At 42.5% G+C, this 23,624-nt stretch overlaps 2 protein-coding genes across 3 annotated transcripts; one reads left to right on the top strand and one right to left on the bottom strand.

Annotated features, from left to right (window-relative positions):
* Window positions 1-48: 48 nt before the first annotated feature.
* Window positions 49-3,938, bottom strand: LOC129838360 (ADP-sugar pyrophosphatase-like). Its single transcript, XM_055905297.1, has 11 exons — window positions 3,918-3,938; window positions 3,789-3,847; window positions 2,311-2,371; window positions 2,140-2,207; window positions 2,001-2,050; window positions 1,819-1,926; window positions 1,597-1,692; window positions 1,258-1,359; window positions 1,113-1,121; window positions 966-1,019; window positions 49-810 (listed from the first exon to the last, which is right to left on the bottom strand). Exons 1-11 carry the CDS (start codon window positions 3,936-3,938, stop codon window positions 701-703), a joined length of 738 nt encoding a protein of 245 aa, XP_055761272.1. The 3' UTR covers window positions 49-700.
* Window positions 3,899-22,199, top strand: LOC129838877 (cell division cycle protein 123 homolog). 2 transcript variants are annotated; one of them, XM_055906115.1, is made up of 13 exons: window positions 3,906-4,183; window positions 4,615-4,686; window positions 5,188-5,248; window positions 5,386-5,418; window positions 5,540-5,635; window positions 5,754-5,860; window positions 14,008-14,059; window positions 14,163-14,238; window positions 14,410-14,532; window positions 14,609-14,637; window positions 14,748-14,876; window positions 20,760-20,897; window positions 21,261-22,199. In XM_055906115.1, exons 1-13 carry the CDS (start codon window positions 4,110-4,112, stop codon window positions 21,315-21,317), a joined length of 1,047 nt encoding a protein of 348 aa, XP_055762090.1. In that variant the 5' UTR covers window positions 3,906-4,109; the 3' UTR covers window positions 21,318-22,199. The 2 variants fall into 2 exon arrangements, with proteins under 2 accessions (XP_055762091.1, XP_055762090.1); XM_055906116.1 differs by lacking the exons at window positions 20,760-20,897; window positions 21,261-22,199 and adding an exon at window positions 14,979-15,017 and having other exon boundaries at window positions 3,899-4,183.
* Window positions 22,200-23,624: the final 1,425 nt, after the last annotated feature.

Here is a 23,624-nt window from a genome sequence, read left to right on the forward strand (position 1 = left end):
GTAGGAGAATAGCAAAAGAGTCAAAAGAAAAGCAGGCCTACATGTTGCTATAAGAATAACATGTTTATTGACATCAAGTTAATTCAATTACTGTTAATTGCTAAATAAAATGTGAGGATCAGCTGCATGTCAGCTTTATACCAGTAAGGAGACATCTACACCTATACCTTGGTCTAACAGAGCATTGGTGTGAACTAATGGATGTCAACATAAATGCACCGACATGCACAAAAGTATTGCCGTTGCGAGTAACGTCTTTCAAGGCACGTTATTATAACAGTACCTTTTTAAAAGTTATTTTACAGTGAAGCTCAGTCAGTCAAGTTAGTGAAAGTTGGGAATGTTCCAGTATGTAATCAGTTATCATTTAGAAATTCTATTCCGATCAGTGTAAAAATGTGTATTATCAGACAGGTAAAGGTGCATGGACGTATGGCGCATACCTCAATATAAAGAGAGGATACTGATAAAGGCGGTGGGTCTTGGATAATACAAGCTGTAGGGTAACACTCCATAAATCTCATGGACTGATCCCCAAGATGACAGCTTAAAGCCACAAAATGGCCACCCTGTTGACAGTTTCATCCCTGGCTTAGTCCATATTCGTAGAGTAACAGAGAGACTACAACAAAAGGAGTCGGAAGCCTAATACCCTCTCCCTCTATTCCCATCCATCTAGTCTACTCTCTCCACCCTTCTCTCACTGTTTGAGCACTCGGAGTTCATTGGGTTTAAAGAAGGCCTGGGACATCCCCATGCCGTAGATGTAAACCTTAGAATCCACCACAATCTTCTCTTTCTTGATCAGGTCTGTAGGAGGGGGGGATCATGCAAATATTATCTCTTCAGGTAATCACTAGCAGAATATAATAACAGTAATAATATGCTTTTCTGTCTCAAATTGGATTCCATTATGACTTAAGAATTGCGTTATTGTTAAGAAGAAACTTCAAATCGTTGCTCACCATCAATTTCCCTCTGGAATTCATCAAGAGGTAGAAGGAGAACTTCAACAAATTCTGGAAGTAAAACAGAGGCAATAATAAGATTTAGGTCAATGTTATTCTAACTGTGGAAAAATAACTAAATGTGTGAAAGAAAATAATATTTACCTCCATCACCTGGAAACGAGTAAAAGAGGGAGGAAAGCAGAGAAATAAGAACAAGTTCAGGACTACATGTACAATACATATCAGCTTGACAATAAAAAACATGTTCTAGATTCATAACATTCCAAGAGTGTGACCCCTAACTTACCCAGCTGCTGTGTGGGGTTGGTGTTTTCGAGGTCGTCTCCATTGATGTTAACCATGACGATCTGTGTGGTGCAGTTAGAGAGGCCAGGGTCCAAGCAGGTCACTGCGAGGTCAGGAGGAGGGGGAGAGGAAAGGGGGGATGAAGGGGAGTTCAAACTTGTAATCTGCTGTGTGTTACTACCCCACTAGTCACTGACATCCTACTACACTGTCACATTCTCAATGGTAAAACTGGCCACTCAGAAGATCACAGGCATATTGAATTTGTCTTCGCTGATGGAACTGGTACATGGACATAATCTGCACTGTGTTTTGAGCGTGTGTGTTCATAAGACCTTACCTGGGGTGACTCCTACCACCTCCCCCTTGTAACCAGTCTCCTCCTTCAGCTCTCGCAGAGCAGCAATCTCTGCACTCTCATCTGCGTCAATCAGACCTGAGCAACAGCAAAAACACCCATAGACAGCAAACACGGATATAAGAACACAAAATACAGCAATGACAGGCCTACATACGCTGTGTCTGAAAAGAGTTTTGAGATGTGACCGTAAACCCATGTCACCTGCAGGGAACTCTAGGGTACAGCACCCCATTGGTGGACGGAACTGCTTCACCATGACAACGCAGTCTTTATGGAGGGTCCTCTTCAGAAGGGCGATGATCCCCACACCTGGAATATAACTCAGGAATCAATTTCTATAATGTCACTGCTTATCCATCAGTATGAAATGTATGTACACACACCATCTGCTGCATTGGCCTGTCTGGTTGTCCTTTTTGTAGTCTCCCAAGTTCTATTGAAAGAAAAAAATGAATTGTAAAACGGATAAGGGAAAAGTGTTCATCAAAAGTCGCTTATGGAACTCATTGAGCTGTTCCATACCTTGTGTTTCCAACAGGGTCCACATAGGTGGTCTTCTCAAGTTTCAACCATTTCCCAGACGCAATGACCTGAAGAGAATACCTTTGAGTAATGTGATATAGCTAAACCAAGAGACTATTGTAATATTGTCATTTACACCACACAATGTGCATGATACTGTATCATATCTACCTCCTCTTTTACAATGTGAGGTATGGTTGTCGATTTGGGAGGGCTGCTCATCTTTCCAGTACTGTTCTCAGGAAAATGGATGGAGGATTTAGTTCGTATGCCCAAATCCAGAAAAAAAATGGATTACATGCATGAGTTCATAATTAATATAGGTATATGCAAGGCAGATAGTTATAAGGCATGCATTAAGTTTATTATAAATAAACTTCATCGCAGGCCAGTTTTACCAACTTTTATTGTCCAACACAAGAAAGTTGCTAGCAGCATGGCTGAAGCAGCTAGCTAACTAGTCTGATTAATCAGGCTGTAATACACAAGTAATTGGTATATACAACCTGAAACAAATGCCTGCAAAAATTGTGTAAATGTTCCTTACAAGCCAGAATGTTAAATAAAATTACATTTTAAAAACGTACTCTGTTGTCTGTGGAAATAGTTCCAATCGTTTTTCCAACATTTATTTTAGAATCCCTTAAAATAAGGTCTGTGTTTCTTGTAGGCTTAAACTGGCATGACGTTTTGATAAACATGCAAATCTCTCACGGACAAGGTGACTATTAATGTATTCGGATCTATTTACTTTCAGGTTTTAAAAATCCTAATTAACGTCAAAGTAGACATCTTGCAAGACTACAAATCCCTTATATTGATAAAAGTAATATTGTCTGAGAGAGATTTAAACAACAAAACGTCACGCCAGGGTAAGCCTACACAAAACACAGCCCTTATTTTAAGTGTTTCTAAAATCCCCACATGGGAGAAAATAATGGTAGAAAAAAACGATTGGAACCATTTCCCTTTGACAGCAAGGTTTCATGTGTATTATGATTTATACTGTGGTACTCTAGGTCATTTTACATTGGCCATTCTGAATCGGGATGGATGGAGAATATTTACATACTTTTTTGTGTGTGAATTTTTCATTGTTTCATTTTAATTCGAATTTCAATATTAACTTTTTTTTAGATTCGGAATATACAATTTTCATGGCATGCTTGGCTAAATAGTTAGACGAGAGAACCTAATATCCCACATAAAACGAACTTTATCTCGATGCTGAACCGAACCATATAACTACCAGCTCAGAAAAAATATCGGGTAAACAATATTTTTGACAAACCGCACAGAAAACCGGTATAGCAAGTGAATGTAATTGTATTCAACATTCTGGCTTGTAAAGAACATTCACACTATTTTGTAGGCATCGTTTGAGGCTGTAATTTTGCTAACTAGTTAGCAATATACTATACCGAGTAATTGTCTATTACAGCCTGATTAATCAGACAACTAAATTAGCTAGCTACCAAGCTAATTTCTAGCGGACTAAACTAGACTGCACTCCATGGTGAAGGAAGTTTCTGATGAACTAGCTCATTCCTAGCAAAACCCACATGCTGTTATGTAAATATTCTTAAAACATATCAATATATTTAAAAAAACATGGTTACTTCTAAATTGGATACATGTGCAGTACTCACATGAATATGAAGTGGTTTGAGTCACAAGTCAAGTTAAAGAAGTCAAAAATAAATAAAGCCTACAGCATTGATCACGCCTACGTGTGCAACGCACAAATAATCTCCCTCTTCTGTAAAATATTATAATACATTAGAGACGGTCTCAACCATTCCAGATAACCTAACCTGAATTATAATTCAACTAAAACTCGGTAATAAATACAAGCCATTATAATTTTGGTGTTATGGAAAGGTTGTAATCTACATGAAACCAATATGAATCGCCTTTTTCTTAAGGGAACCATATGTGGCTGGACTCACTTCCGGTAAATAATTTGCAGTATGAAGAAGGAGCAAGTTGTAAATTGTCAGTTTTCGGTCTGGTATCCGATATTTAAGAAGCATACTATCAAAAGGTGAACTCATTAACTTGACCAGTACAGTCTCAGATATGTTGTTGATCTCGTCACTATCAAATAAACACTGGTTGTGCTATAATTTGGGTAGCTAACGTATAGTTATCTGTTTAGCTAGCAAGCTGTGTTAGCCAATATGATGTCACTTGTGTGTGTGATACTCGTGTGCGTCTGATATTTTAACACAGCCAAACTGTACTTTTATCAGCTAATTGTGAATTCTCACAAACCACACCTGTCCTTTACTGTTATTAAACATTTGAATTTGTTAGAAGTGCCAGGTGTAAATGCTTTTGTGATGATATTGTCATTGATATTGCATCAGATCAATCTCTACCTTTGAGACTGTTTGTTTTCTCTTATCTTTGGTCAATACTAGTCTGATAGTTTGTGTTGTGTAGGACTAATGTTTGGTGTTATCTTTCTTTCAGTTTGATTCTCCCACTGCCTCAGAATGTAATAGATTATTTGCTGGACGATGGAACACTAGTAGTTTCTGGAGGGTAAGCATACTTATTACCCTTTAAAGCACATACATCTAGTGTCCTGTATCTATTCCCATACACTGTAACTTAGAGACACCAATTTTAAAATTAAAATGTATGCCCAAAACAAAAACAAAACTGATTTTCAAAGTTTAACAAATCTTTAAACTTTATGCACAATGACTACTTTGAACAATTTACACAGTCAAAAAAAAAACGTACTGGAAAAAACTGCAGATGCAAAGTGGTAGCATAATTATGGTAAAATCTCCCTCAGTTATATTCTGATGCCAAACTTTGTATCTGCACAGTTCTTCCTGTAAATGTGTTTTTGTAGAATTTTCAGTGGAAATTGTTGAAAGTAGTCCTTGTGTATAGAGTTAAAAGTTTTTAAAAAACTATAGAAATCAATGTTTTTTGTTTGGTATACATTTAAAAATGAAAAATCTTAGTCTCAGCGTAATTCCGTTACCATGGAATTGCCCTTATACTCCCTGATAAAATCTCTCCTCATACCAGGGACAACAACACTCAGCATAACCAGACCAACAATAGTGACTCAGAGGAGGAAGACGTTCAGGTAATTTTGCTCCAGACATAGAGGTGCACTCCATTTCGCTCTCTAGTAAAGTAGAGACTGAAAAGGCAGACTTTATGCTCAATGCTTGGCTGTTTGATTTACTGATTGATTATATTTTATTCTCTCAACAAAATTAGTGGTCAGATGATGAGACAACCACCACTGTAACAGTAAGTAATGTAGATAATGTTAAATATGATCAATCCATCTGCATAAAAGTTTTGTCAAGTTTGTAATATGATATGCATACAATGAATAGGTGGAGATTTGTTGTGGTGCTTTGTGTTCCAGGCTCCAGAGTTCCCAGAATTCAACTCTAAAGTGCTGGAGGCCATCAACACCCTAGGTGGGTGTGTCTTTCCCAAACTGAACTGGAGTGCACCGCGGGTGAGAGACACAATCCTCTAACACCATCAATATAAGGTTAAAATACTGTCCACAGTGTGTCTGTCTGAGTGGTAATTTTGAGTGAATAAGTGTGTGTGTGTTTCCTTCTCTCTTGCAGGATGCTAACTGGATTGCTCTGAACAGCTCCCTGCAGTGTCAGAGTCTGAGCGATATCTTCCTGCTCTTCAAGAGCTCTGACTTCATCACCCACGACCTCACACAGCCGTAAGAATCCCCTCCACTCGCTCACACTCTCACATTCTCACTTGGGCTGTTGCGGTGACCGTATTATCAAATTCCACGTGACCGTTGAGTCACAGTAATCTCCTATTATGCACTCTGGACATGCGTTGATAGTACCCAACTCACTAATGACCATCAGGTCCTAATGGTCTTGTACTCAGGACTCTATTGTCCCTCCATAAGCTCGCTAATGGCATGGTACTCAGGGCTCTATTGTCCATCCATCAGGTCCGAATGGTCTGGTACTCAGGGCTCTATTGTCCCTCCATCAGGTTCTAATGGTCTGGTGCTCAGTGCTCTATTGTTCCTCCATCAGGTCCTAATGGTCTGGCACTCAGGGCTCTATTGTCCCTCCATCAGGTTCTAATGGTCTGGCACTCAGGGCTCTATTGTCCCTCCATCAGGTTCTAATGGTCTGGCACTCAGGGCTCTATTGTCCCTCCATCGGTTCTAATGGTCTGGCACTCAGGGCTCTATTGTCCCTCCATCGGTTCTAATGGTCTGGCACTCAGGGCTCTATTGTCCCTCCATCGGTTCTAATGGTCTGGCACTCAGGGCTCTATTGTCCCTCCATCGGTTCTAATGGTCTGGCACTCAGGGCTCTGTTGTCCCTCCATCAGGTCCTAATGGTCTGGCACTCAGGGCTCTATTGTCCCTCCATCAGGTTCTAATGGTCTGGCACTCAGGGCTCTATTGTCCCTCCATCAGGTCCTAATGGTCTGGTGCTCAGTGCTTTATTGTTCCTCTAACCACTCAATGCAAATACAATGGAAAATCAAACACTCATCATCAAAACAATATGTGCTTTTAAAACTCACCTCACTGTGATGATCAATTTGGAGAAAGTTCAACAACAGGTTGAAACTGAGTGAAAAACATGGTTGTTGTGGATGTTGTTTCAATGCCAAATATAACAAAATGGACAGTGCTTTCTAAGGTGATGATTCATTCAAAACACCCATATATAACACCCATATATATATGAGCTCAAGCTCCCCCCAAAAAAGTAATTAAAATGTTTGTGCTTTTTATACAATACATAGTCTAATAGCCTACCGCATATTACGCATTATAACCGTTTTAATGTCTTTGGTGCATAATTGGTCTAGCCTAGAAAAGTAAACAAATTCTAGGTATGCCTTTGAGTGTGGACTGTATTATTATGCCTACTGAATGGACCTTATGCTATGCTCCAAACTTTCTATCCATGAGTCTTGGCGAGAACATATAGGCCACTGATTGTGCAGGGCAACTTACAGAGTTAGCATACAATTATAGTGAATTTGATTTTGAATAATGGTGCATTTTTTATATTTTTTTATACCTTTAACTACAGAATATCTCACCACCATGCGCCTCCTCTCTCTCTCTCTCTCTCTCCTTCCTTTCTCAATCGCGCAGAGAAATAGGCTGTAAACAGTTTAATTCAATATTTTTAGTTGGGAAACATGTTACTATCGATGTTCCCGAACAAATTTCACTTGGTTTCCCAAGTTAAGGACTGGGTAGCTACAGGAACAGGGTTGGAGAGCCCATGGCATACAGCGTTTGGGTGGAATATCAACTGCGCGCAGCGAGAGGCTGAAGGCTCCTCAAACAGTGGTTGATGTGTGGAGTTTTGATGGTTGGCACTAAAAAGAGGAGGATTCCAGCTGCTACTATATTTATTTCTCAGCTGCTAATATGAAGCACATGCTCCGCTATAAAACAGGAGTAGCCTACACGTATAATTGAAAAACTAACCGGCGGGAAAGTGGCCTCTATTCGCTATTCGAGTGCATACGGATGACGTCTTTTCCCCCTGCCCCTACCCATTTGATAATGGGCCATTCTAAATCTCAACAAATTTTCCATATTAGTAAAGACATGATGAAATTGAGAGTAATTGTTTACATACTGTTTTACCCTCTTCATATGTGTATATACTGTATTCTAGTTAAGGCTCATCCTATTCAGTGTATTCAGAGCCCTTGACTTTTTCAACATTTTGTTACGTTACAGCCTTATTATAAAATTGATTAAATAAATACAAATACTCATCAATCTACACACAGTAACTCATAATGACAAAGTGAAAACAGGTTCTTTGACATTTTTGCAAATGTATTAAAAATAAAAAAACAGAAATCACATTTACTTAAGTATTCAGACCCTTTGCTGTGAGACTAAAAATTGAGCTCAGATGCATCCTGTATCCATTGATCATCCTTGAGGTGTTTCTACAACTTGATTGGAGTCCACCTGTGGTAAATTCAATTGATTGGACATGATTTCAAAAGGCACACATCTGTCTTTATGAGGTCCAACATTCAACAGTGCATGACAGAGCAAAAATCAAGCCATAAGGTTGAAAGGAATTGTCCTTAGAGCTCCGAGACAGGATTGTGTCGAGGCACAGATCTGGGGAAGGGTACCAAAATATCTGCACAATTGGAGGTCCCCAAGAACAAAGTGGCCTCCATCATTCCTAAATGGAAGAAGTTTGGAACCACCAAGACTCTTCCTAGAGCTGGCCAACCCGGCCAAACTGAGCAATCGGGGGAGAAGGGCCTTGGTCAGGCAGGTAACCAAGAACTCGATGGCCACTTTGACAGAGCTCCAGAGTTTCTATGTGGAGATAGGAGAACCTTCCAGAAGGACAACCATCTGTGCAGTACTCCAACAATCAGGCCTTTATGGTAGCTTTAGACAGGCGGAAGCCACTCCTCAGTAAAAGGCCCATGACAGCCCACTTGGAGTTTGCCAAAGGACTCTCAGACCATGAGATGCAAGATTCTCTAGTCTGATGAAACCAAGATTGAACTCTGGCCTGAATGCCAAGCATCACTTCTGGAGGAAACCTGGCACCATCCCTACGGGGAAGCATGGTGGTGGCAGCATCATGCTGTGGGCATTTCTTTCAGCGACAGGGACTGGGAGACTAGTCAGGATCGAGGGAAAGATGAACGGAGCAAAGTACAGAGAGATCCTTGATGAAAACCTGCCCCAGAGCGCTCAGGACCTCAGACTGGGGTGAAGGTTCACCTTCCAACAGGACAACGACCCTAAGCACACAGGCAAGACAACGCAGGAGTGGCTTCAGGACAACTCTCTGAATGTCCTTGAGTGGCCTAGCCAGAACCCGGACTTGAACCCAATCAAACATCTCTGGAGAGACCTGAAAATACTGTGCAGTGACGCTCCCCATCCAACCTGACAGAGCTTGAGAGGATCTTCAGAGAAGAATGGGAGAAACTCCCCAAATACAAGTCTACCAAGCTGGTAGCGTCATACCCAAGAAGACTTGAGGCTGTATTAGAGGCCAAAGGTGCTTCAACAAAGTACTTAGTAAAGGGTCTGAACTTATGTAAATGTGATATTTCCGTTTTGAATTTTTAATCAATTTGCAAATATTTATCAATCTGTTTTTGCTTTGTCATTATGTGGTATTGTGTGTAGATTATTGATTGAAAAAAACACAACATTTTAAAATAAGCCTGTAACGTAACAAAATGTGGAAAAGGTCAAGTGGTCTGAATATTTTCTGAATACACTGTAAGCAGACAATGAAAGCTCTTACAGCATTCAATGATGACATGTCTCTAAAACAGGCTATAGGCTACATGTGCACCACCAAGTCAGAACAGTAGGCTAAGTAAGTTATGAGGGGAAAGGGACCAAATTATTAGTGTGTGAGGCACATGGGCAACTAACAGCTTACTACACAACATACACTTAGTATTACTTTCTTTGCTACAGTATACCTATCTCCCTGGCATATTATATAATTTATGCAGCAGCAGCATATAAGACATTTTGGGACACCTTGTTGTGCTGTGCTCACTTGACAGATAAAATAACATCAAATCACGCTATATCTACCGTAGCTTTGATTGGACTGCCAACATCAGACTTTCAAAATCTTAGCTAGCAAGCTAGACAAGCAGTCATCATCATGAATCAAGTCAACAATCTACTAGCAAATATTTTTCAATCTCTGTCATATAGAAATTAAAGATAAAATGTATCGGTGCTCATTGGCCATAAACATAACACAACAAGTTTGAAATAGCAAATTCAACAATGAGTGGTTTGGGGGGGGGGGGGGGGGGGGGGGGGGGGTTGAATCATGACGTCAGTGATCTTCAGGTCGGAGCTCTAGAAAAAGACCCGACTTCCCGTTCCCGACCAAGTTGGATAACCATTCAAAACTTATTTTCCCAGTCGGAACACATTTTTTCAGAGTTCCCAGTTGTCTTGAACTCACTGAAGTCTGAGATTTCCCAGTACTGATTTTCCAGTTGTTTTGAACATGGCAGAAATCATGCTGGATTGACAGTATGGCCAATGTATTCAACCTTTGGTGTCCTTTCTAAGCATGGAAAAGAGATCCTTAAACCCAGACTTGGACCATACACCTTCTCCACTGAATAGCAGGCTAGTAATTTCTTTGCAACGCTTGCAGTTAGCCACTGATTCCTTCATCAAAGCTACGGTAGATATAGCGTGATTTGATGTTATTTTATCTGTGGCCAATGACCTTGAGCCGCCTTGGATGGGCGCTTCTAATGTAAATCTATGGCAGCACCCTAGGGGCTTGAATTTTCAAGCTATTCCTGTAGATTTGGTGATGTAGTGCCACCATTTGTGACAGAACACTGAGCCAATCACGGCGCAACTAGAGAACATTACCAACCCCTACGCTCTGTATTTTCCGCTAGCTGTCCCACCACCACAGAAAGTAGTGGTGAAACACCAGCATTTTGGAGCTGCTTTACTCAAGAAAGAATAAGAGACCATGTTTGTTTGCGGCTTTATTAACTCAATGATTTTTTTAAACATTGTTTGCAACCTGATATCTGACGTATTCATGCTAAAATAATATGCAAAACAAGCAACAACAAAAACGATATATATATATATATTCTATATCGATATATATATATTTTAATATATATATACACAGTTGAAGTCGGACGTTTACATACACCTTAGCCAAATACATTTGAACTTAATCCTAGTAAAAATTCCCTGTCTTAGGTCAGTTATGATCACCACTTTGTTTTAAGAATGTGAAATGTCAGAATAATAGTAGAGAATGATTTATTTCAGCTTTTATTTCTTTCATCACATTCCCAGTGGGTCAGAAGTTTGCATACACTCAATTAGTATTTGGTAGCATTGTCTTTAAATGGTTCACTTGGGTCAAACTGTTTTGGGTAGCCTTCCACAAGCTTCCCACAATAAGTTGGGTGAATTTTGGGCCATTCCTCCTGACAGAGCTGGTGTAACTGAGTCAGGTTTGTAGTCCTCCTTGCTCGCACACACTTTTTCAGTTCTGCCCACACATTTTCTATAGGATGAGGTCATGGCTTTGTGTTGGCCACTCCAATACCTTGACTTTGTTGTCCTTAAGCCATTTTGCCACAACTTTGGAAGTATGCTTGGGGTCATTGTCCATTTGGAAGACCCATGTGCGACCAAGCTTTAACTTCCTGACTGATGTCTTGATGTTGCTTCAATATATCCACATAATTTTCGTACCTCATGATGCCATCTATTTTGTGTAGTGCACCAGTCCCTCCTGCAGCAAAGCATCCCCACAACACGATGCTGCCACCCCGTGCTTCACGCTTGAGATGGTGTTCTTCAGCTTGGAAGCCTCCCCCTATTCCTCTAAACATAACAATGGTCTATATGGCCATTATGGCCATTTTTGTTTCATCAGACCAGAGGACATTTCTCCAAAAAGTACGATCTTTGTCCCCATGTGCAGTTGCAAACCGTAGTCTGGCTTTTTGATGGCGGTTTTGGAGCAGAGGCTTCTTCCTTGCTGAGCGGCCTTTCAGGTTATGTTGATATGTCTATATAGGACTCGTTTTACTGTGGATATAGATACCTTTGTACCTGTTTCCTCCAGCATCTTCACAAGGTCCTTTGCTGTTGTTCTGGGATTGATTTGCACTTTCGCACCAAAGTACATTAATCTTTAGGAGACAGAACGCCTCTCCTTCCTGAGCGGTATGACGGCTGCGTGGTCCCATGGTGTTTATACTTGCGTACTATTGTTTGTACAGATGAACGTGGTACCTTCAGGTGTTTGGAAATTGCTCCCAAGGATGAACCAGACTTGTGGAGGTCTACAATTTTTTTTCCCATGATGTCAAGCAAAGAGGCAGTGCGTTTGAAGGTAGGCCTTGAAATACATCCACAGGTACACCTCCAGTTGACTCAAATGATGTCAATTAGCCTATCAGAAGCTTCTAAAGCCATGACATAATTTTCTGGAATTTTCCAAGCTGTTTTAAGGAACAGTCAACTTAGTGTATGTAAACTTCTGACCCACTGGAATTGTGATACAGTGAATTATAAGTGAAATAATTGGTCTGTAAACAATTGTTGGAAAAATTACTTGTCATGCACAAAGTAGATGTCCTAACCGACTTGCCAAAACTATAGTTTGTTATTAACAAGAAATTTGTGGAGTGGTTGAAAAACAAGTTTTAATGACGCCAACCTAAGTGTATGTAAACTTCCGACTTTAACTGTAAGCGGTTCGCTACACCCGCTATAATATCTGCAAAATATGTCTACGCGACCAATAAAGTTTGATTTGATGTGTGAAAATATGATGATACAGGATGAGAGAACAGAGTGTGCAACCTGAGGCAAGCTTTTTGCTACTTTCTCACATCATCAATAGCCTATAGTCGCATCATGGAGCCCATATTTGTTTTGATTTCTAAGACATAGAAACTTTTGTCGTCATTCACGACAAAAGTTGCCAAAAAGCTCTAAATCTAAATCACTTTTACGCTCACAGCCACTTTATATGCGCCCTTGGTAAAAATGTCCTTTCTATTTTATTCAGCTAAGTAAAATTATATTCTTCTTACTTAAAATAATGGCACAAGACTTATAAGCATGTCTTGTCTGCTAAATGAACTAGCAGCGTATGTCATGGTGCATAGCTAGATAACATATTCTGTTCTTCTGAAATATACATTTTCTTCATATCATAATGTTTCTTTAGACCTGCCTAAAATAAATAATGGATTTATTGTGATGGTGTTTATTAAATGGATTTGTTATACTTTTTAAAAATGTAGATCAGCGGCTTGTATGAGTGGATGCCTGGAGATGCTAGACGTGTTTATGTTCGTTAATGGTCAATTACCATGATACCGGCAGTCATTTGCATGAAAATGAGCTGAAATAAAAGATCCCAGAAATGTTCCATGTGCACAAAAAGCTTATTTTTCTCAAATTGTGTGTACAAATTTGTTTACTTCCCTGTTAGTGAGAATTTTATCCTTTGTCAAGGTAATCCATCTACCTGACAGGTGTGGCATATCAAGATTATTAAACAGCATGATTATTACACATGTGCACCTTGTGCTGGGGACAAGTTTTGTCACACAACACAATGTCACAGATGTCTCAAGTTTTGAGGGAGCATGCAATTGGCATGCTGATTGCAGGAATGTCCACCAGAGCTGTTGCCGGAAAATTGTATGTTAATTTATCTACCATAAGCCGCCTCCAACGTCGTATTAGAGAATTTGCCAGTACGTCCATCTGGCTTCACAACCGCAGATCATGTGTAGCCACACCAGCCCAGGACCTCCACATCCTATGCCATCCCCAGCCCACCCATGGCTGCGCCTCTCCCCGGTCATGTGAAATCCATAGATTAGGGCATAATGAATTTATTTCAATCCTTATATGAACTGTAACTCAACAAAATCTTTGAAATTGTAGCGTTTTATATTTTTGTTCAGTACAGATGGGTTTTCTACCCGCTGTGGAAAACACTGCAGGCAGTGAGTCAGCCTTTCTGACAGCAGTGGGTTGGGAAGAGGTTTGGTGAGATTGCTTCATCTTAGATGTACTGCTCCCATTGGAGCGCTCTGATAATGGGCCCAGTTGGCAGACAGCTCTGGCATGGTGGAAGACTTAATACAGCACCGTCCAGCACTTGATTTAGTACTGAGCTTTCAGTTGTGAAGGGGCCAATGAGGAGCATTTGCGCAGGTGTGCATGTGTGTGAAGCTTACTAATCTTGTGTTTGTATTTGTGTGAATGCAAGTGTGTGTGAGTTTAATGTGAGTCTAGAACCGAATGGTCACTGTTCCAATCTAACTCTACAGATTCCTTCACAGCAGTGACGAGAATTCTCAGAATCCAGCCATAAACTATGAGGTATTTAACACGTACTCACCTGCTTACACTCTCTTTTCCACACACACACACACACCTTTTCTTCCCACTGTTTAATAGTGTTGTATTATACCCCTGAGTTCAGCTGGTCCTGAGGAAGTGGAGTGAGCTGCTACCTGGTGGGGAGTTCAGGTGTTTCATCAAAGAGAACAAGCTGATCGGTAAGTACTGTATGAAGAGGTTAACACACCATTCACCTTTACTCTCACCCTCCCTCAGCCACATTCAGAGAGCCTGTGTTCACTTGCACTGTTCCCAAGACAGTGCGGCAAGCGTCAGGGCTGTTGTGTGGACTGGAGATCTGTTCTGAGAGCTGTGCGTGTGTTCTTTAGGGATCTCCCAGAGAGACTATACCCAGTACTACCACCACATCTCCAAGCAGGAAGCCCAGATCTGCCACTCCATCCAGGAGTTCTTCAGCCAACACGTCCAGTATCAGTTCCTGGATGAGGACTGTGAGTGGGATTCAGTGTGGTTGATAATTAGAATATATTGTAATAAGAGTAATGGAGTATGTTTTCTGTTTTACAGTTGTGTTGGATGTCTACAGAGATAGCTGGGTAAGTCTTTTGTCATTTATTTTTTCAGACATTATTTCCTGCCTCTGTTTCGTTGTAGCCAAGGCTTTTCTATGAGTATGTGCATCTTTGACCCTGTGTGTGTTTGACAGGGGAAGGTGTGGCTGATCGATCTCAACCCCTTTGGTGAGGTGACAGATTCACTGCTGTTCACGTGGGAGGAGCTTACCTCCGGGAACAGCCTGTCAGCCAATCAAGAGCAGGGTGACACAGCCCAGCAGGTCAGTGACAAATATGTGACCCGGGCTGTGGCTTTGTTGTACATATGCATGTGTATGTTTGTTCATGTCTGCAAGTCCCACCAGTTTGTGGTATGTCTGTAGGAAGGCCCTGTGTTAACTTTTTAGGGCTGCAATCCCGTTAACGGGATTGATATGACAACAGCCAGTGAAAGTGCAGGGCGCCAAATTCATTACATTTACATTTAACATTTACATTTAAGTCATTTAGCAGACGCTCTTATCCAGAGCAACTTACAAATTGGTGCATTCACCTTATGACATCCAGTGGAACAGCCACTTTACAATAGTGCATCTAAATATTTTAAGGGGGGGGGTCAGAAGGATTACTTTATCCTATCCTAGGTATTCCTTAAAGAGGTGGGGTTTCAGGTGTCTCCGGAAGGTGGTGATTGACTCCGCTGTCCTGGCGTCGTTAGGGAGTTTGTTCCACCATTGGGGTGCCAGAGCAGCGAACAGTTTTGACTGGGCTGAGCGGGAACTGTACTTCCTCAGTGGTAGGGAGGCGAGCAGGCCAGAGGTGGATGAACGCAGTGCCCTTGTTTGGGTGTAGGGCCTGATCAGAGCCTGAAGGTACTGAGGTGCCGTTCCCCTCACAGCTCCGTAGGCAAGCACCATGGTCTTGTAGCGGATGCGAGCTTCAACTGGAAGCCAGTGGAGAGAGCGGAGGAGCGGGGTGACGTGAGAGAACTTGGGAAGGTTGAACACCAGACGGGCTGCGGCGTTCTGGATGAGTTGTAGGGGTTTAATGGCACAGGCAGGGAGCCCAGCCAACAGCGAGTTGCAGTAATCCAGACGGGAGATGACAAGTGCCTGGATTAGGACCTGCGCCGCTTCCTGTGTGAGGCAGGGTCGTACTCTGCGGATGTTGTAGAGCATGAACCTACAGGAACGGGCCACCGCCTTGATGTTAGTTGAGAACGACAGGGTGTTGTCCAGGATCACGCCAAGGTTCTTAGCACTCTGGGAGGAGGACACAATGGAGGTATCAACCGTGATGGCGAGATCATGGAACGGGCAGTCCTTCCCCGGGAGGAAGAGCAGCTCCGTCTTGCCGAGGTTCAGCTTGAGGTGGTGATCCGTCATCCACACTGATATGTCTGTCAGACATGCAGAGATGCGATTCGCCACCTGGTCATCAGAAGGGGGAAAGGAGAAGATTAATTGTGTGTCGTCTGCATAGCAATGATAGGAGAGACCATGTGAGGTTATGACAGAGCCAAGTGACTTGGTGTATAGCGAGAATAGGAGAGGGCCTAGAACAGAGCCCTGGGGGACACCAGTGGTGAGAGCACGTGGTGAGGAGACAGATTCTCGCCACGCCACCTGGTAGGAGTGACCTGTCAGGTAGGACGCAATCCAAGCGTGGGCCGCGCCGCAGATGCCCAACTCGGAGAGGGGGGAGAGGAGGATCTGATGGTTCACAGTATCAAAGGCAGCCGATAGGTCTAGAAGGATGAGAGCAGAGGAGAGAGAGTTAGCTTTAGCAGTGCGGAGTGCATCCGTGACACAGAGAAGAGCAGTCTCAGTTGAATGACTAGTCTTGAAACCTGACTGATTTGGATCAAGAAGGTCATTCTGAGAGAGATAGCAGGAGAGCTGGCCAAGGACGGCACGTTCAAGAGTTTTGGAGAGAAAAGAAAGAAGGGATACTGGTCTGTAGTTGTTGACATCGCAGGGATCGATTGTAGGTTTTTTCAGAAGGGGTGCAACTCTCGCTCTCTTGAAGACGGAAGGGACGTAGCCAGCGGTCAAGGATGAGTTGATGAGCGAGGTGAGGTAAGGGAGAAGGTCTCCGGAAATGGTCTGGAGAAGAGAGGAGGGGATAGGGTCAAGCGGGCAGGTTGTTGGGCGGCCGGCCGTCACAAGACGCGAGATTTCTTCTGGGGAGAGAGGGGAGAAAGAGGTCAGAGCACAGGGTAGGGCAGTGTGAGCAGAACCAGCGGTGTCGTTTGACTTAGCAAACGAGGATCGGATGTCGTCGACCTTCTTTTCAAAATGGTTGACGAAGTCATCTGCAGAGAGGGGGGGGGGGGATTCAGGAGGGAGGAGAAGGTGGCAAAGAGCTTCCTAGGGTTAGAGGCAGATGCTTGGAATTTAGAGTGGTAGAAAGTGGCTTTAGCAGCAGAGACAGAAGAGGAAAATGTAGAGAGGAGGGAGTGAAAGGATGCCAAGTCCGCAGGGAGGTGAGTTTTCCTCCATTTCCGCTCGGCTGCCCGGAGCCCTGTTCTGTGAGCTCGCAATGAGTCGTCGAGCCACGGAGCAGGAGGGGAGGACCGAGCCGGCCTGGAGGATAGGGGACATAGAGAGTCAAAGGATGCAGAAAGGGAGGAGAGGAGGGTTGAGGAGGCAGAATCAGGAGATGGGTTGGAGAAGGTTTGAGCAGAGGGAAGAGATGATAGGATGGAAGAGGAGAGAGTAGCGGGAGAGAGAGAGCGAAGGTTGGGACGGCGCGATACCATCCGAGTAGGGGCAGTGTGGGAAGTGTTGGATGAGAGTGAGAGGGAAAAGGATACAAGGTAGTGGTCGGAGACTAGGAGGGGAGTTGCAATGAGGTTAGTGGAAGAACAGCATCTAGTAAAGATGAGGTCAGGCTTATTGCCTGCCTTGTGAGTAGGGGGGGAAGGTGAGAGGGTGAGGTCAAAAGAGGAGAGGAGTGGAAAGAAGGAGGCAGAGAGGAATGAGTCAAAGGTAGACGTGGGGAGGTTAAAGTCACCCAGAACTGTGAGGGGGTGAGCCGTCCTCAGGAAAGGAGCTTATCAAGGCATCAAGCTCACTGATGAACTCTCCGAGGGAACCTGGAGGGCGATAAATGATAAGGATGTTAAGCTTGAAAGGGCTGGTAACTGTGACAGCATGGAATTCAAAGGAGGCGATAGACAGATGGGTAAGGGGAGAAAGAGAGAATGACCACTTGGGAGAGATGAGGATCCCGGTGCCACCACCCCGCTGACCAGAAGCTCTCGGGGTGTGCGAGAACACGTGGGCAGACGAGGAGAGAGTAGTAGGAGTAGCAGTGTTATCTGTGGTGATCCATGTTTCCGTCAGTGCCAAGAAGTCGAGGGACTGGAGGGAAGCATAGGTTGAGATGAACTCTGCCTTGATGGCCGCAGATCGGCAGTTCCAGAGGCTGCCGGAGACCTGGAACTCCACGTGGGTCGTGCGCGCTGGGACCACCAGGTTAGGGTGGCCGCGGCCACGCTATGGGAAGCGTTTGTATGGTCTGTGCAGAGAGGAGTGAACAGGGATAGACAGACACATAGTTGACAGGCTACAGAAGAGGCTACGCTAATGCAAAGGAGATTGGAATGACAAGTGGACTACACGTCTTGAATGTTCAGAAAGTTAAGCTTACGTTGCAAAAATCTTATTGAGTAAAATGATTAAAATGATACAGTACTGCTGAAGTAGGCTAGCTAGCAGTGGCTGCGTTGTTGACTTTGTTTGAAAGTGTAGCTGGCTAGGTAACCTCGATAGCTGGCTAGATAATTACTCTAAACTACACAATTATCTTAGATACAAAGACAGCAAAGACAACTATGTAGCTAGCTAACACTACACTAATCAAATCGTTCCGTTGTAATGTAATAGTTTCTACAGTGCTGCTATTCGGTAGAAGTTGGCTAGCTAGCAGTGTTGACTAGGTAGGGGAACGGCAGCGCGGCGGACGAAAATAGCTGGCTAGCTAACCGATAATTACTCTAAACTACACAATTATCTTAGATACAAAGACAGCAAAGACAACTATGTAGCTAGCTAACACTACACTAATCAAGTCGTTCCGTTGAATGTAATAGTTTCTACAGTGCTGCTATTCGGTGGCTAGCTGGCTAGCTAGCAGTGTTGACTACGTTACGTTACGTTAGAAGGACGAAAATAGCTGGCTAGCTAACCTAGATAATTACTCTAAACTACACAATTATCTTTGATACAAAGACGGCTACGTAGCTAGCTAAGATCAAACAAATCAAACCGTTGTACTGTAATGAAATGAAATTAAATGTGATACTACCTGTGGAGGGACGCGGAATGCGACTAAGCGGAGGGGAATTCAAACAACAGAAATATCATAATTAAAATTCCTCAAACATACAACTATCTTATACCATTTAAAAGGTAATCTTGTTATTAATCCCACCACAGTGTCCGATTTCAAAAAGGCTTTACAGCGAAAGCGCCACAAACGATTATGTTAGGTCACCGCCAAATCACAGAAAAACACAGCCATTTTTCCAGCCAAAGACATGAGTCACAAAAATAAGAAATAGAGATAAAATTAATCACTAACCTTTGATGATCTTCATCAGATGACACTCATAGGACTTCATGTTACACAATACATGTATGTTTTGTTCGGTGAAGTTCATATTCATATCAAAAAATCTCAGTATACATTGGCGCGTTATGTTCAGTAGTTCCAAAAACATCTGGTGATTTTGCAGAGAGCCACACCAATTTCCAAAAATACTCATAATAAACGTTGATCAAAGATACAAGTGTTATACATGGAATTTTAGACCCACTTCTCCTTAATGCAACCGCTGTGTCAGATTTCAAAAAAGCTTTACGGAAAAAGCAAACCATGCAATAATCTGAGGTTGGCACTCAGAGCCCAATCAAGACAAAAAGATATCCGCCATATTGTGCAGTCAACAGAAGTCAGAAATAACATTATAAATATTCACTTACTTTTGATGATCTTCATCAGGATGCACTCCCAGGAATCCCAGTTCCACAATTAATGTTTGATTTGTTCGGTAATGTCCATCATTTATGTCCAAATAGCTACTTTTGTTAGCGTGTTTGGTAAACAAATCCAAAGTCACGAAGTGCGTTCACTAAAAGCAGACGAAATGTCAAAAAGTTCCGTAACAGTCAGTAGAAACATGTCAAACGATGTATTGAATCAATCTTTAGGATGTTTTTAACATAAATCTTCAATAATGTTCCAACCGGAGAATTCCTTTGTCTTCAGAAGTGCGATGGAACAGAGCTCGCTCTCACATGAACGTGCATGGTCAGCGCATGTTCAGGTCATGGTAGACCTTACTCAATCCCCTCTCATTCGCCCCCCCTTCACAGTAGAAGCATCAGACAAGGTTCTAAAGACTGTTGACATCTAGTGGAAGCCTTAGGAAAAGCAAAATTAGCCATATCCCACTGTGTATTTGATAGGCGATGAGTTCAAAACCTACAAACCTCAGATTTCCCACTTCCAGGTTGGATTTTTTCTCAGGTTTTTGCCTGCCATATGAGTTCTGTTATAATCACAGACATCATTCAAACAGTTTTAGAAACTTCAGAGTGTTTTCTATCCAATACTAATAATAATACGCATATATTAGCAACTGGGACTGAGGAGCAGGCAGTTTACTCTGGGTGCCCAGAGTAAACGGCCTGCTCCTCAGTCATAGTTGCTAATATGTGTTAACACCAGTTTGTGGTACGTCTGTATCTGTAGGAAGGCCCTGTGTTAACCACCAGTTTGTGGTTTGTCTGTATCTGTAGGAAGGCCCTGTGTTAACACCAGTTTGTGGTTTGTCTGTATCTGTAGAAAGGCCCTGTGTGAACACCAGTTTGTGGTATGTCTGTATCTGTAGGAAGGCCCTGTGTTAACACCAGTTTGTGGTACGTCTGTATCTGTAGGAAGGCCCTGTGTTAACACCAGTTTGTGGTACATCTGTATCTGTAGGAAGGCCCTGTGTTAACACCAGTTTGTGGTACGTCTGTAGGAAGGCCCTGTGTTAACACCAGTTTGTGGTACGTCTGTAGGAAGGCCCTGTGTTAACACCAGTTTGTGGTACGTCTGTATCTTTAGGAAGGCCCTGTGTATAACACCAGTTTGTGGTACGTCTGTATCTGTAGGAAGGCCCTGTGTTCCGCTACACCACCAGTGATGTGACGGTGCAGCCCAGTCCCTGTCTGCGCTACCGGATCCCTAGGGACTTTGTGGACCTCTCCACTGGCGAGGACGCATACAAACTCATCGACTTCCTCAAACTGGTGAGAACAACGGCAGGGGTGATCACACAATTTAAGATTGCCTTATAACAACCCTGTGGCAATCTCCACAACCATTTTACAATTAAAATGTTGTATTTAACCTTTATTTAACTAGGCAAGTCAGTTAAGAACAAATTCTTATTTATAATGACGGCCTACACCGGCCAAACCCAGGTGATGCTGGGCCAATTGTATGCCGCCCTCTGGGACTCCCAATCATGGCCGGTTGTGATGCAGCCTGGATTCGAACCAGGGTGTCTGTAGTAACGCCTCAAGCACTGAGATGCAGTGTCTTAGACCGTTGTGCCACTCAGGAGCCCGGCATTAGTTTTTATAATCTCACACTTTCACTCTTTGCTGCAGAAGAAACGCCAGCAAGAGGACTCTGAGGAAGAGGTGGAGGAAGAGGTACGACAGTGACAGCCCCTGAGGAGCAGGGTCTCTACACGGTGACTTTTCCCTCAGACTGTTAGCCTAGCATAACAATAACCCTAAAACTGTAAGGCTAGCGTTAGTGGTTAGCACAGAGACTACTATACACATGGAGGTTTGTCCTTATCAGCTCTTGAATCTTCTGATGGAATCCATACACTTTTTGGTCATCACCTTAGACCTATCCAGAATGCTGCAGATAGAAATGTATTGAATAGAACAAACACAACAAACCATAATGAGGAGAAAAGCATCATGACCGCTCTATGCAATATATTTCTACCTGCAACACTGTAAAAGTCCCATTAAATCTCATGGTTGTGTGTATTTAAGAGGGGAGTTCTAAGCAGTGCCCCTGTTCTATTGGCCCGGTGTGTCTTATGTAAATATAAATGCTGTAACTTAACATTGTGTAAAGGTAAGGGGTGTCTGTTACAGGAGTCTGTGTATAGGAATAAAGAATGCTCAAATTTATAATACAGCGCTGGGGAAGAGACGTGTCTTAGTTTGTGTATAGCAGGTACATCATGGGATTGCAATTTCTGAGGGAGATACCCAAAGGGTCAGAGTTTTCTGACTTAATCCACTAAACTTTCTCTCTTCACACACACCAAATGCACATTTTTCCATGTGCTTTCTGATGGTTTCGTTAAGACACACATCTGTATGTAATAGCAATACAAAGGTTTACTCACAAAGTCTCTGTGAAACAGTATTTCAAACATTCCAGTTTCTTACTTACTCTCTCTGGTCGTTATAGTTCTATCTATGTTATTGTAGAATTAGTTTTGATTCTTATCATTGGTTTATTTTCTATGTGCTGGCAAAGAGAGGTGTTCTGATGGGGTAATAAATTGCTGGTGTGTGCTCTTTGTTGTCAGTCTGTTTTTGTGTAGACTAAAATAGAAGGCATACTACTTTCACTGGTAGATTATTACATTTCTCTACAGTGGATGTGATTAAAAAAGTAGAATGGAATTTGCCACCAATGACTAGACCAGCAGGTTGAGAAAGAGAGTAGTGCATTTTTATTAGGGTCCACTTGGGGGAGTTGTTTACCTAACATGAGAACCATCGGAGATGGTGAGCTGTCCTGGGCAGAGAAAGGAGTCTGGGATAACAATTCATGTGAAATGCATTTCCGTTAGGATGGAATGCCTGGATGTTCTGTTTTGTCTTGAATAGTTACCACTAGTGTAGCCTAGTAAGTAAAATGCGATAACAAAGCAATGTTGGGATAGAATATTGCTGGTTAACCAATAGATCCTAGCCTGTATACAGATACAGTACATTGTTCAGAGAGCTGCAGTGTTGTATTATCTGAGCCTGGAGGCAGGGGCTTGTGTTTTCAGCACACTGCTCCTGCATGCGGTGGGGGGAGGGTGTAAAAAGATCAATGATGGGTGATGCCACACCCATCTGAGGGAAGGTGGGTGCCAGACTGCTGATAGAAAGAAGAGACTACACATCCATCATCCTCCTACCTCCCGTTTCAATTCCCCTCACTCTCTTCTCTTCAGTGTGCCAAGATGGACATAAATCCTAGCCTACATCTCAGCCTGGGTTGACTAATCATCCTTCTGTGAGGGAGGGAGGCAGATATGTGAAAGTCTAGCTGGAGATCAAAGGAGGGAGAAAGGGAGAGGTAGGGTAAGTGGAGAATAGATTTTCTTGAGCTGAGAGGGACCTGCAGTAGTTTGCAGCTGGAATACTCATGAGCGTCTAGAGCACACGTGCAGACACACTCTTGGCCCCTCTCTCACACACTCTCTTTTATCCTATACACAAGCTCTGGTAGGCCTTTTCAGATGAAAAAAGTCTGCAATAATGCTCTTTACGACTGGAGGATACTATTCCGTGTGTGTGTTTTTAGGTGGATTACAGCGCATTCAGATAAGACTGCTTTGCTGGAGATGGGAGTATTTAACCATCTAAATATTAACACCCAAACTCAAATGTATTTATTAGTACATCAGAATATAATATGACCATTATAGTGTCTAAGATATTAAACTTGTGTAGGACCCATGAATTGCATTTCATTGCATCACCTGTCTCATGCATGTCAGCACTGTTTTGATCAAGATATAGTAATATGGGAAGTTTTCACATTTTATCTAGAGACACCCTTTCTCAAACTTCACAGCAAGTTGCATGGGTCCCAATGTAGACTCCATCATCTGACCTGGAATAGCCCAATATCAATCATAATAAACATTGGGCAATATAAAATAATTAACTTATTTAGAAACAGGTTTGTCCGTTTTTGATGGTTTGCAAATACTCTGGTTTCGT

The sequence above is a fragment of the Salvelinus fontinalis genome, chromosome 39 (genome assembly GCF_029448725.1).
Source record: "Salvelinus fontinalis isolate EN_2023a chromosome 39, ASM2944872v1, whole genome shotgun sequence".
NCBI lineage: Eukaryota > Metazoa > Chordata > Actinopteri > Salmoniformes > Salmonidae > Salvelinus > Salvelinus fontinalis.